The sequence below is a fragment of the Lissotriton helveticus genome, chromosome 9 (assembly GCF_964261635.1).
Source record: "Lissotriton helveticus chromosome 9, aLisHel1.1, whole genome shotgun sequence".
Lineage (NCBI taxonomy): Eukaryota > Metazoa > Chordata > Amphibia > Caudata > Salamandridae > Lissotriton > Lissotriton helveticus.
The window spans coordinates 549,641,180-549,655,789 of NC_136070.1; the positions used below are offsets into that span (position 1 = coordinate 549,641,180).

General features: G+C 45.2%; 1 protein-coding gene across 3 annotated transcripts in view; it reads right to left on the reverse strand.

The window, feature by feature from the left end:
• Positions 1-7,907: 7,907 nt before the first annotated feature.
• Positions 7,908-14,610, reverse strand: part of LGALS12 (galectin 12) — a 177,620-nt gene continuing 170,917 nt past the window's right edge. For 2 of the 3 annotated variants that reach the window (XM_078660445.1, XM_078660446.1), the window contains one exon: positions 7,908-10,255. In XM_078660445.1, coding sequence (XP_078516571.1) covers positions 10,109-10,255 — 147 coding nt within the window. In that variant the 3' untranslated portion in view covers positions 7,908-10,108. The remainder of the gene's footprint in view (positions 10,256-14,610) is intronic. The other variant, XR_013601008.1, reaches the window with a different exon arrangement.

Consider the following 14,610-nt stretch of genomic DNA (forward strand, 5'->3'; position numbering starts at 1 on the left):
CTTAACTTCCTGTGTGTGATAAAAGAGGAAAAAGACTGTGGTAAACTGAATTGGTGACATACAAACATTTTCAGTGGTCTGTAGTGGCAATAACGCCCGAGAGCCCCATACCCTTGCCTCGTGGCTAGCCAGTCCAACATATTTAGCACTATAATTGGGCAGCATATGAGTGAACAATCTTTTGCCCAGTTTGGCAGGAAAGAAAATACTGCATTAATACTCCTTGCAAGCTGAATATTTCGATCATCTATCTGCGGGGACCAGGACCCCCTACAGTTGAACATTACCCCCAGACAGTTGAAATTAATAACATGTTTAATGGGGATTGCCTGACGCTTGAAGATGGGCCTTGGGCCCGACCTATAACCACAAGACATTATGAAAAATGTGGTAGTATTAATCTTCATATCTATCCCCTATGTAAAGGATACAAAAACATCCAAAAGACGCTTCAGTGTTTCCGTTGTGAGATCCATGATGACAGCATTGTCAGCATACAATAGGGGTGGTACTGGGCAATTTTTAAACTGGGGCATGTCCCCCACACCTTAGAACTAAGTCCCATTTCAGATGGTTTATGCAGAGGGAGAATACGAATGGTGAGAGGACACATCCTTGTCTAATGCCCCTGCTAACCCTAAACTTTTCAGAGCATTCCCCACACAGCCCAAACCTAACACCAGCACTGGAGTCGCAATACATTTCCCTCATGGCATTGATGACTGCTCTATTAATGCCCAAGCCTTCCATGACACCCAATAGTTTCGAATGTGTTAGATTTGGGGTCTCTAGTTGGCAGAGGTAGGTACTGTTGACCAAATAGGGACCCTTGCATCTAGTCAGGGTAAGGGGATACACTCCTAAAATAACCCTTGCTCACCCCCTTGGTAGCTTGGCACGAGCAAACAGGCTTATCTCAGAGGCAGTGTGTAAAGCATTTGTGAACACATACAGTAACCCAGTGACAACACTACAGATGGACACCACACAAGTTGTAGTATAAAAATAAGTATTTTTATATAGACTTAACACAAGACCACAAACAACAACAATCCACAATACTGTACTTTAAAGAGAACTAAGCTATTTCTACCATTTTTAGATGTAAAACGCGACACTGATTTCCATGTACCTCTGGATGCGTAACGCTATACCACGAAAGTGTTGCAGGGAAGGTGATGTGTCGGTTCCTTACACGGAAGACCGGTGATGCGTCAGGTCCCTACTGCTGCGTAGGGGATGTGTCGGTTCTTCTCCGCGTGGGGAGATGATGCGTCTGTTTCTTACTGTGCTTCCGTGGCGATGCGACCAGCAGCGCCGTGATGAGAGAAAGATCTGGTGCAATGAAATAAAATGGAGTCTTCTTCTTGATGCGACAACGATGCATGCACGCCCAACGGCCGTGCGGCGACTCAACGATTCTTCTGAGCCACGACAGGTCCTGCAACACGCTTCTGCGGTGATGCGACGGAGTCTACTGCGACACTCTTCTCCAGTGATGCGAGGCGCTTCGGGTAATGCGATGGCGACAGCACGCTTCTCTGGTGATGCGACGGCGACTCCTCTCAGGCAAAGCAACGCGCTTCATCTTGAGTCGCGCTTCCAGCTACCAGCGACAAGCAGGCTCTCAGAAGGCCCAGCTCAAAAGCAGGCACTTCAATTCCCAGCAAGGGAAGGCAGGGGAGCTGGTTGGTGAAGTCTGTTGTCCCTGAGACTTCAGCAGTATGCAAGCTCTATCTCAAGCCCTTGGAGATCCTTTACAAGTTGATTTAAAAGTAGCACAAAGTCCTTTCTCCTTTCTTTGGCATTCAGGCAACCACTACAGGCCAATCCCCCAAACAGCACTCAGCTTAGGGATAGTCTCCTCCTCGGTCTCTCTGGTTCCTCTCCTCAGCAAAGGTTCTTCTGGTTTCCCAAAAGTGATCTAAAGTTCTTGGGTCTGGGTCCCAATATTTATACTAGCAAATCCTTTGTCCTCTGAAGGCAGAGGGTCCTGTACCCAGTCCAAACCAGTTCTGGGCAGTCCTGGAGCACTTTTAATTTAAATATCATTTGTAATGCGCAACTATGCCCAGTGGGCGTCAAGGCGCCTAAGTCAAATAACAGGCTGTTAGCAGACAGAAGTAGGACCTACTGATATGCATTAATAAAAAGCCAAGTTTTCAGTGACTTCCTAAAGAGGTCGAGGGAAGGCAGTAGTTTGATTTCCAGGGGGAGTGAATTCCACATCTGAGGTGCCGGTATGGAAAAAGCTTTGCTCCCCCATCTAGCCTTCTTGGCTCTGGGAATTACCAGTTGATTAAGCTCACTGGAACGTAGGCATCTGCTCGGAACATATCTAATGAGTAACGACCCAAGAGCATCAGCCGAGCCTGCGGTTAAAGCCTTATATGTTAGGCAGAGAAGTTTAAAAGTGATCCTTGAAGGAATGGGGAGCCAATGGAGGTTCTTCCTCGCTAAGGTCATAGATGCCAACCAAGGCAGAGCGAGAGCAAACCGAGCAGCCGCGTTTTGTATAACCTGCAAACGCTGGAGCAGGCCCTTATTGGCCCCGGCGTACAGTGAGTTGCAATAATCTAGCCTTGAGCCAACAAGGGCGATCACCACCTGTTTCCGAGCCTGTGGGGACAAATAGTGGACGATCCTTTTCAGGGTCTTGATGACACCCCAACAGGTAGCCACCGTTCTGTTGACCTGAAGCTCCATGGAGAGCTTAGTGTCAAAGATGACGCCAAGGTTCCTGGCAGATTGTGTAGGTATAGGGCAGTCACCTAGAGAAGGAGGCCACCAATCACCTGACCACATGCCCTGGTCTTTGCCAAAGACCAGGACCTCTGTCTTATCCCCGTTCAACTTTAGGGAGTTGGAAATCATCCATTCTGCAACAAGTTGCATGCAGGCCCTAAAGTTCGATGCGGTTTCATTCACAGAGTGGGTCAGGGATACCATAATCTGCGTGTCGTCGGCATACGACACTACCTCCATCCCCTGAGATCTTACTAGTCTTGCAAGTGGGGCCACGTAGATGTTGAACAGGGTCGGACTCAATGCCGACCCCTGTGGCACCCCACATTGCAAGGACTTAGCAGGGGAGAGGTACTCACCTAGCATGACACGCTGCTCTCGTTGATGTAAAAAGGAGCTCAGGAGACTAAGAGCCGGTCCTTCTACCCCTGCCTTTCTTAACCTGGATGTTAAAGTAAGGGGAGACAGGGTATCGAAAGCTGCTGAAAGATCTAGCAGCACCAGTACGGTGGTTTGACCCGAATCCACTTTTCTGCGGATGTTATCCATGACTTTCGTCAAGGCAGACTCTGTGCTATGTAGCTTTCTAAAGCCATGTTGGGACCCGTCCAAGAAGCCCGAGGTATCAAGGAAGTTTGAAAGATGGAAATTCAAATGGGTCTCCAACATCTTAGCAGGGGCCGGCAGCAGAGAGATGGGTCTAAAGTTCTTCAGTTCTCCAGGGTCTAAGGTGGTCTTTTTCAGCAGCGGCTTTACAATGGCTTTCTTCCAAAGTGACGGGAAAATGCCCTTTGTTGACAAGATTCCTTTTTTCCTTTGACAGTGTGGGCCAGGGACATCAGACGCACCACAGGAGGTGGAGACAGCATTGTGGAGGGAAGGCACATTCCTATTCAGGTCCCAGTTGCAACTCCTCCCACCCATCTACATGCAGATCTCTCTATTCAGCCCTGTGCTGACTCACCCTGTCTCCTGGAATCCCCAAGCCCCTGTCACTCAAACCCCAGACACGGAATACACAACCTAGCAAAGGCAGGCTTAGACAGTTAGGCAAGAAAATACCTATTTCCTAAAAGTGGTATTTTCAAACACAGAATGTTAAAACTAACTTCACTAAAAGATGTATTTTATCATTTGGAGTTCATGCATACTAAACTCCAATTTTGACCTAGTTCCCTGAGTCAGTTAGCATTATAAGATGTTATAATCAAACTGCTCATTCAGGCCTATGGGGAACAGGTAGCCTTGCAAGAGTGAAAAATGAAAATAGCTGTAATTCACTATTAGGACATGCCACCCACATCCGGGCTTGTCCTACCTTTTACCTACAATGCACATTGCCCTTGGGCCTACCATAGGGGTGATTAATATGCAGAAAAGGGAAGGTTTAGGGACTGGCAAGTGGGTGCACTTGCCCAGTCAGCATGGCAGTACCAGACTGCACACAGGCTCTGCAACGGCAGACCTGAGACATTTTACAGGCTGCTTCTGTGGGTGGCACAACCAGTGCTGCAAGCCCACCAGCAGCATTTGATTTACAAGCCCTGGGCAAACGCAGTGCACTGTACTAGGATCTGATAACCAAATCAGCCAATCATGGAGTAACTAATCCATACATCAATTTACAATAGCGAAAGCATATGCACTTTAACACTGATCAGCAGTGGTAAAGTGCCCAGAGTCATAAAACCAACAAAAACAGGTCAGACAAAATACAGGAGGGAGCCAACAAGTTCAGGGATGACCCTGCAAAAAGGGCCGAGTCCAACTGAATGGGATACACGATTGAAGCCACTAGACACATCCATAAATCCCAGGTGAAGGGAGCCACGCTTGCCAATTGTATTTTTCCCCAGTAAGAGGCAACGATTAATACACTGGTCTTCTGTTACCATCCCTCTTTTGAACCCGTACTGAATATCTGATAAAGAGCTTAGACCTCCAAATAAGATAGCAGGATGTGGCCCAGCACCTTCACGGTAGAGATCAGGAGGGAAATGGGGTGATAACCTGTGTATGTCACAAAAAGTTGTGTGGGGAATGAGAAGTCACCATTTTACAAAAGGGTCTGCAGTTTAACTTTCCCTCCCCTGCTTCCAAAGGGTCAGAAATTTGTGGAGAATTTAGATGCTTGATTCTTAAGTAGTAAAGATGGTGTTGTTGTGCAAGGGTGGAGGAGTGTATGCAGACACATGAATATTTACAGTGGTGCAACAAGGAGTGATAACGTGTGGCCCAACATTGTGATAATGTTACACATAAGGAAAAATGTCACACATGGGTTAACAGAAGACTTGATTGCCCTGTTTGTGGCCAGCCACTATTAATGAAAGTAGCCTTCACATATCGAAAGGTACTGTAGAGGAGGTTTATGTAAAAATTGGTGTGCATGTCAAGTTAGCTTCCAGTGGGATGAAGATGAAGAAGGTTGGAGGTCTCCAATGGGGACTTGGCCCAAGGACGAAGACAACCCTTTAAAGGCAGTACGTTCCTCAAAGTAATGATTTGACCCAAAACATATGGATTACAGTCCTACACCTCACAAATTCATAAAGAGAGCCTTTGTTTATAAGGAGAAACATTAACATTGGTAAATACCACTTTAACAGTATATGTGCACCTTTGTCCTGGTCCATTAGCAGAAATACGTTCGATCCAGTAAATGTAAGATCTAAGTAGCCCCATACATTCAAACTATAAACATTCACTTACACAAAATTAGTGCACCATGTACACGAATGTACTCTTCATTCCCTTCATTAATGTTCTCAAGATATGCTTAATATGTTTATAGTTGTGTTCTTCAAATTTTATTGCTTCCAAATTTGTTTAAAAAAGGATATCAAATTCAAAATCTTTTTCAGCTCACGTGCTGGTTATTTCAGCACTTTGGCCCACTTGAGTATTCTAATAAAAGTTCTGATTTCTCATTCATTCTCAGCTCAGCATATGCAGATGGGAACATAGATGCAAATGTGTGTTTCGCACTTCCTTAGAAATCGCTTTCTCTGGGCATTCACGTTGGATGAGCAATTTTACTGTGTGCGATGTGCAGTTCTCAAGGTTTGACTCTTAGAAGGTTGCTCAGTAGGTGGTTTCGGAAATCCAGGTACGCCATTGCAGGTAAGGCAGCTCAAATAGTTATGCACACCTTTACAGCCAAAACAGCTCGAAGTAGAGGTTGAAAGAGACTAATGCTGAGCACCAAGCATAGGTGTGCTACTCCTGGTAGTCGCAGACAAGACAGATGTTATGTTATGTTACTGGGCACTTATAAAGCGTGAGGCTACTCCACAGAGTATCCCGGCGCTAAAAAGACCACAGGACCGGCAGTGTGCAACAAGGAAGGTAGACCTCATTCTAATATTGGAAAAGCCAGGTCTTTAGTTTTCTCCTAAAGACCATGAGTTACTGCACCTGTCTTAGGGAGGGTGGCAGACTGTTCCATAGCTGAGAAGCCACCACTTGAAAGGTACGACCACCCATGCATGAGCGGGGAAACTTTGGTATGGTCGACCTCAAGGTCCTAAGTGGGGCACAATGCCGAATCCTGTTCCTAACGTAAGGAGCCCCTGTGTTGTAAAGTGCATTGAAAGCCAAAACAAAGGCTTTAAAGTGGATCCGATTCTTCACCGGTAGCCAATGCAGGGACCTCAGGAAGGGGGTCATGTGCGTCCTGGGGTAAAATGTAAATTGATACTTGTATAGCGCACTACTCACCCGCAAGGGTCTCAAGGCGCTTGTACGAATACCGCTGTGGAACCCATCCTGGCTTTCCCTGTGAGGTGTCCACTCCTGGGCACCCCCAAGGTGGAGGCCAGGCATCCTTAGCGTTGTGGGGGCCGTTGTGGAGATTAAGCAAGCTATTGCCCAGAGTTGCAGAGTGGGACTCCATGATTGGAATAGGCACCGAGGCGAGAATTATCAGGTCCGTGGAATTTTTGAGCCCAAGACCCGCCGAGGCGGGGATTTGAACCGGGGTCCGGGGCTAGACCTCTGCATCAGGGTCTGCCGCTCTAACCATTGAGCCACACTTCTCCACTGGGTCAACCAGGAGTATGGCTCTGGCTGCCGCATTTTGAACCACCTGCAGGCGACCTAGTTGGTAGTCAGGAAGACCAAGGTACAGTACATTGACGTAATCCAGCCTGGATGTAATCAAGGCTTGGACAACTGTCTTCCTGTGTGGGACTGAGAGTAAAGGTAGGAAGTTCCTCAACATTTTCAGTAGCCCAAACTATGTGTCAGCGTCCAGTTTAACCCAGAGGTTTTTCACGGTGGTTACAGAGTTGACCGGGGGTGACATTCTGGGGCCACCATTGGCACCATTCCTCACCAGAGTTATGGCCAAAGAAGATAATTTCAGATTTTTCCCAATTGCGAGTTAGTTCTGTCTGAACCAGGCGAACACCTTTGTCCAACATGCATTTATCTTGCTACCTCTAAGCTCATTGTCCTTTTCGCAGGTAAACAGCAGCTGTGTATTGTCAGCGTAGGATATTATTTTCGCACCGTATGCTTCTGCTAGGAGCGCAAGGTGGGCATTAAACAGAGTCTCGCTCAAAATTGAGCCCTGTGGTACTCATACTTTCATAGGGGTAATGAGGGCCGAGAAAAGAGAAGACCAAACTGTTTGCTGACGATTACCCAAAAAGGAGGCAAGCCATCTAAGGCCCGCCAATTCTAGAATGTACGCACATCATGGAGCTAAGAAATGAAAACATAATACAACACACATGCAATGTGATTGCCACTAGAGTGAGTGCCTGGAGAACTAACTCAAACTTTCATTCTTCTAATGGTATTATAATGAGTTCCATTGAATTAGGTGGAAATTAACAATTATTATTGGGCTGTAAAAACAATTGTGAGTTTTTTGTGTGCTGCATGCTTGTTCATTATTAGTAGAAATATTCTACTTAGCCTAAAACACAAAAAACACAATGTGCATTAAAGAGACATTGGATTTCGTAGGCAAGTGGGTACGTTTACATTAAAAAAAATAATGTTCATTTTACAATCTCATGGTAAAGGCATACATTTCAATGTGAACCATTAGATACAGATTGCAACTCCACTGATCAGTAAATAGTATCGATGCAGGCAAGGAAACCCAACAAAGGGGAGATATAAAGTCACTTAGAAAGAAAAGAAGACTTGGAGATAGCACCAAATATATTTATTAAGGACGAAAGGCAGACTTTTTTGTCAGCTTGAAGTCACCAGCCCGAAATATTTGTATGAAGAACAAAATAGTAAACTGGAGCTCTGATTACTTAGGTCTTTTTCAATAGCATTGTCAAAACAAATTGATGACACTTTCTTGGATTACAAAGTTTACATTTATGTTCCAGAACAATATCAATGAACCTCATTGAAGTCTACACACATAACACCACAAAATAGCAGATGGAGCAAAATGTTTAGCTGCAAGCATCTCATAGTTAATCAAATTCCAGGTTTATCTATAACATTCTAATGCCTACGAATGTTTAAAATCTTTGACCATCCCGATTCAGAGTTATATACTTTTTTTTTAAGTTACCCTTCAAACACTATTTCACCAATCATGGTAAACACACCTAACACAGTTTCCCACAAAGTCGACAAACGTCATAAACACTTGCTTTTCCTATGGACTAACTGACCTATTCACTGCATGAAATAATATTGACACCTCTTTAATATCACAGAAGTGGAACTTTATATACTGCGTACCATGATGCGATATGTGATGTCCACTAATGGCTTTTTCAATTGTGATGCATTATGTGAATTACGATGTCATGAACATCATACATGGTGGTGGAGTTAGAAAGCAGAACTAACCATCATAGGCAATTTCCTTTGTTTTTATAGGTTTAAACTGTATATACATAGCATACCTAGTTTTTAGAGGAAATTGTATAGCTTGAATCTCAAACTTTTTTATCTTCTAAGAAAAGATTTGCACCAGTTTAAGTTTTTTTGTGAATAAATGTACAGAGAGTAGTACAAAAATATTTTAAACCTGCTCATCAGAAATTTCAAACACCACCTTAGCTGCACTCACAGAAAAAAATACATTTCTCCATGAGTTTCAACAACAGTTTAAAACGGGTCCAATTTTTTATTCCAGGAGACTGTTCGGCAAATGCAAAATTTGAACAGTTCAGTTTGCTGGGAAGCAAACAATGGCAAAAGAAAGCAAAAAAAAACTTTTTGAAGAGATTGCTCTTTTTAAACGGTTTTTAAAATGCAGGTGAGTTGGTCATCTGCATCTATGAAAGAGGCAGCATATGTACAAGAGTTCATTGAATCACTCCGCTTCACGGGCAAAATTGGGTGTCAAGTCATGATTATCGAAACTGCATGTCCACCATAGTACTACAGAAGGGTCGTATGGCTCCTTCTGTAATACAGACTGTGCTTCTTGACCCTGTCCTGCCTTCAATGAGGAGCATTCGCTCATCATCATAAAGGCATGCCCTGTTGCAAGAGTAAATCTTTTTGCCTGTGTGCATGCTCCTAGCACCAAAGTATCCACACACGCGAGGACATAGAAAGGTGCGCTGAATGCGCTCTATCCAGGGGGTAACAGACCTCACACACCGTCGCATGGATGCCCTCTGAGAGGGGGCAGGGAAGTTCCCATGAACCCTCTGAGGAAAGCCAAGTGGGGAGGATAAGCAGTCACAGTGCACATTTCATACTGATCTCTCACGAAAGAAGGAAAGGCTGCGAGCATGGTACACCCACTGTGGCTGCAAAACCAGGTTTGTGTTCTCTTTGGTAACACAAATCTCGCAAGGAACAGCGTTGCATCTTGTGGATAAGAAGGTGACTTCCCCAAGCTTATGTTAGAATTGATGACTCGGACAGACATAAACGAACTAGGTAAGCTGTAGTGTACATCTTTAGATCACAGAATGGCAAAAAGCAAGAATGTTTTGCATGCAAACTAGTTGGTGCTAGTAAACAATGCCACAGCTATTGCTTTGAAGTAAGTCACTGCAGTCCCACAGAAGAGCTCCTCTGCACCAGCACCAAATGAGGAAAGGCAACGCTGTGACAAGTCCTACACGCTAGTTTAGGACAGCATTATCCCTGGAAAGTGAGTGCGACATACACAGAAGAAACCAATAACACAGATTATCCCAGAGCATGAAAAAAACAGAGCCGAAAATATCACAGCGCGTGAAGACATTAAAGTGTCAGTAGAGTTGTAGAAAAATGTCCTTCTACATGGTTCCCAACATTTAATTAAAAAAACCTGCAGTCTTGAAAATTTACCAATCCCGCATTGATGTTTATCAGAGAACATAAACAATAACTGTCTTTCTCTCCAGCTGTGATCCAAGCAGATGTTCACTCTCCACAGATGTCAGCACTCGGCACTGTACAACTGGACATCACCAGAAACCTGGAATCGGGAAACTTCTTTCAAGTCTAGGATCAATGGGCTGTACTCGCCCAATGGAAGGCCATTTATGGCGATCTTGAAGGATTTGGCTTCACAGAGGAGCAAAATCTAAGAGAACGGTTGGAAACAAGAGAAAACACAGTGTTAAATACTCTTTCATGTCACAGGTCAACATGTTAATGGTATGGACCGCTGTTCATACACTCCGTCTAGACTCCTTATCTTTGGAATTCCAAGCAGTTCAGAGGCTGTATAACACAGGGCCCTGGGAGCAAAATGTTTGTGTGTGGCCACTTTCAGCAACCCCAGGGCAACTTTAATGCCACAGAAGGGCTGCAGACGCTTGTACAGCCCTTTCTGTTAGACAGATCATGCCGGCACACTAATAGATACTTTGCCTTTGTGCCAGTGCTGTATTATGGATGCAGGTGAAGAGGCAAAGAGGCCATTCAATAGGTGCACTGACTGTGTACCACAAATCGGTGGCACACTGTGCACCCCGGAGGGTGCACATCTCATGAGAGCAGGGGTGGGGTTAGGGGGCCCCATGGAAGCCCCCCAGACACCCACTACAGACTGGCACAGTCACTCACTGCAAAGCAAACACAAGGAGATGATGGACGGAGTGCTGAAACTTTTCAGACACTTTCCCCCCGTCACAGATCTGGTTTGAATCCATCATCATTCTATAGCTCACTTTGCCACCTTAGTTCAAACCCAGCCATATGCAAATCAGTCTTGACCCTGTGCCTCATGGGAACAGTCCTGCCCGAACTGCCAAGTCACTCACTGCACCAGCCTGCAAGGGGAATCTCTGTTCCCAGTTATAAAGGAGGCCATGTGCCGCTGCACTGTGAAAAATTGAGTGGCTGCTCCAAGCAGTTGATCTGCTTTTCACTAATGCAGTGCCTCCAGGCAGTCAGAAGTTTGCATCTTCCCTGGGAGCAGTGTATTGTCTGTAATAGGAGGATGGTCCTTGACTGCACTCGGCGCGCCTAGCTGAAGGTGAGCTGCAAAGCAAACTGGCATAGTGGCCCGTTACACAATGCAGCCCCAGGTATTCATAACTTATTTCGGAACACGTGGAAATAAAATACCAAACAATACAATGGATTAGCTTTGGATCCCAAAGACATCTTCAAATAGCAGTGGTAAAGTAAAAGGTAATTACTTTCAGTAGTGATATTCCTGATGAAAACATACTCTTTCCATAGATCCCTCACTTTACAAATACTCAGACTGGTCCAGAAAGCTATTCCCTGGCTGCCACGGGCACTATGTGGGTCCTGCTGCATTCACCTGTCAGACATTATAGCATTGTTGTGTGATAGGAGCCAACCTGTGTGCTGTGTTAATTCCACTACCCACAGAAGGAACAGGCAGTGCGGAATCTAAAGGAAGAATATGTATCCATAATGAACGAAAGGCAAGTAATTGTTACTTTGGATAAATACATCTTCCTGCAGACTCGTCAACCTTAGAATGAGTCCCAAATCAATATCTTCCATGAGGTGAGAATGAGTGGAGCAAATAACCTAAGGGAACCAAACAGTACTGCCCAGGCAAAGTGTCTGCTACTTCGTGCTTGACTATAGGCAGCAATGTTTAGCAAACGTATGCAGAGATGACCATGTGGCTGTCCAACAGATGAGCAACATCAAGAGGGTGAGCGAGGAACTAGAGAGACTAGTTCACTTCCCCGTCCAACAGATGTCAGTCACAAGAGCACTTCTTGTATGAGCTGGGGAAGCAACCATTGGCACTGTGGAGTGGCCCTAATACCTTCTAGAGATCTTCCCATATTTATGATGATCCCACAAACAGTGGCGTATTCTGTCACTTTCATGCCTTTCTTGGCTCAGACAATGTCCACACATCGCTGATCTTCCATTCTGTCCTGTTAAGGCCAGTTAATGTTATGTTATGGGGTTTTGTTGAGCGCACATTTCACCCGAAGGTCTCAAAGTGCTAGCTTGTCACGGGAAATGTACTATGAGAAGGTATGACTGGGATCTAGTCTATGTAGTCTCTCATGCTCCTTGGTGTGTTGTGAAGAGGAAAGAGAGGCATAAGAAAAAATTACTTGGCTATGAAAAATAGCCGGAAACCACTTTGAGCATGAAAGCTGGGTTCAGAAATCGAACTTGTCTAGGCAAAAAACAGTGGAAAGAGGATGAACCGAGAGGACCTAAAGTTCTCAAACCCCTTGTGCAGAGGTTATTGCAACAAACAATACAGTCTTCAAAGTAAGAAGTTGAATCGGACAACTGTGCGTTGCTTTGATATGACATGAAGAATGCCCGAAAAATATCGAATTCCACTGAGGAATGAGTGTGAGGAAAATCTTTCAGAAAATATACCACTTAAGAAGATCTAAACAACGATGACCAATCAGGGAAATATACGAATGAAAGCTGACAAGGCTGTTCGCTAACTCTTACCTGTAGCCACTATCAACACCTTTTGAGTACGTGCGAAATGCAGAATATCTGAAAGGCATGACTTGAAGGAATTAGAGTCTTCATACTCACACCACTGCTCAAATTTGTTCTAGTGATCGACATAAATCTATTTCCGAACTAGTTTTCTTGCTGTTAAAATGACATGAGCAGTTTCATAACGGAGTGAAAATGACTCTAGCTGGCTCTCCATGTGTGTAGCTGCAGCATTGGGGGATTTGTGTGGAGAATGTAATTATTCTATTTCGACTGCGGGTACACCCTTTTCTGGCGCGGAAGGTGCGGCTGAATGCTTTGTTCCATCATGTCAGTGTACCAAACCCTCCTTACCCAATATGGAACCATCAGGATCAGCCTTGCTGGGTACTCTTGCACCTTCCACAGGACTTATGGTAGAAGCGGAATCAGTGAAAGCATCAAAAGCAGGACCGGAGACCAGATTAACTTCAAAGATACCTTTTGAGACCATTAAGAAGGAAGTGTATAGAACTAAACTAAGGACATGCAAAAAGATCTACAGGGAGGCACTCTAATCTGAATATCAAACCTTTCACTTCCAACTTGCGGTCCTCCAGTGAGAGGAAAATGAGAACGTCCGCACTCCAGTTGAGACTTACCAGAAGGACCACTGCTGTGAAAAACCACCTTCACTTATAACTGCCTCACATCCCAACAGAGTCCATAGCATTATGCTGACAAGTCTGTTGATATTGTTGGTATTGTCCCGCAGAATCTGAATGGTTCTCCCAGATATGAAGGCACAAATGTCTTTGCAGCAAGGCAGAATGCCTGCAGTTCTAGCACATCTATGTGCGGATACTTCTGAAACGTGGACCAAAGGCATCCATGGAGTCATTCAGATGGGCGCCCATACCCTGCCGGTACCTGTGACCACAGCTGTTGATGGCTAGACGAGAGACCCTGTTTGGGAGTGGAGGAGTACATCCACTTACACAGGCCCAGGCGAACGGACAAGCAGGTCTGTGTAAGAGCCAAAAGGCACCTTTGGTGTTGGAGCTGCTGATGTCACAGGCACCACTGGCCGGCCATCATTGACCACCTAGTAAAATTGTACAGGAGTGTGACCCATAGACCTAGTCGGGATCAGGGTAGGAAGGTAAAACAAAGAACAAAATCCCAACAGGTAATACTTGGTTGACAATTACATATGTATGCTGAAAGCATTACAAGAAAGGAAATAAAGGAGACTGTTACTCAATTGGTCTTGTGTAGTTATTCATGTTACATTTTTAAGAAGAATTGTTATGCAGGGTCATATTTATACAGTTAAGGCAGCACTGTATTAGACAAATCATATGACAACCACATATGCACTTGGTGATCAAAGGTGTACAAGTGAACAGTGGCGACGCAAGTGGTAGGGTGGACAGCGTGAATAGCGCAATGTGAACATAGGTGAAAGTATCATACAGTGGGTGGCTGGGTGAAGGGAACAAATCAAGTGACTTATAAGTTCAATTCACGATTAAACAACAGCCACAGTAAAGAGTGCGCCTATTATTGCGCTGTAGAGTCGACGGCGTTTCGATCCTCAATTGTTTAGGATCGTCATCAGGACATGGTTGTCTTTAGTTGTAGTGCTGCGGGGCGAAAAGGACAGTTCAGGGGAGTAGAAGGAAGGAGAAGCGCATCTAGGCGGGGCGAGGGCGTGGTGCGATGACAATTGGGCACGGTGGGAGGCATGCTATAAGACTGTGTGGTGGCAGAGGACCAAGGTGGGCTGGGAGTACAGAGGTCTGGGAAGGGTGAGTGCCCTAAGGACCAAGTGTCGCTCACGGCGGGTTGGCGAAGAACAAGAGAACTGTGTTGGGCAAGGGTGGACAGGAGGAGATGGGCGGGTGGTGGTGTGAAGGGAGGAGATGGAGAGAGCATGTGTGCGTGGGACATAGGTGAATGGAAGGGCTCGCTGGCTAAGATACTGCAGGCGGAGGGAGTCGCATTTGTTTAAGCCACAGAAGCGGGAGCGAGGACTAAGTTGCATCT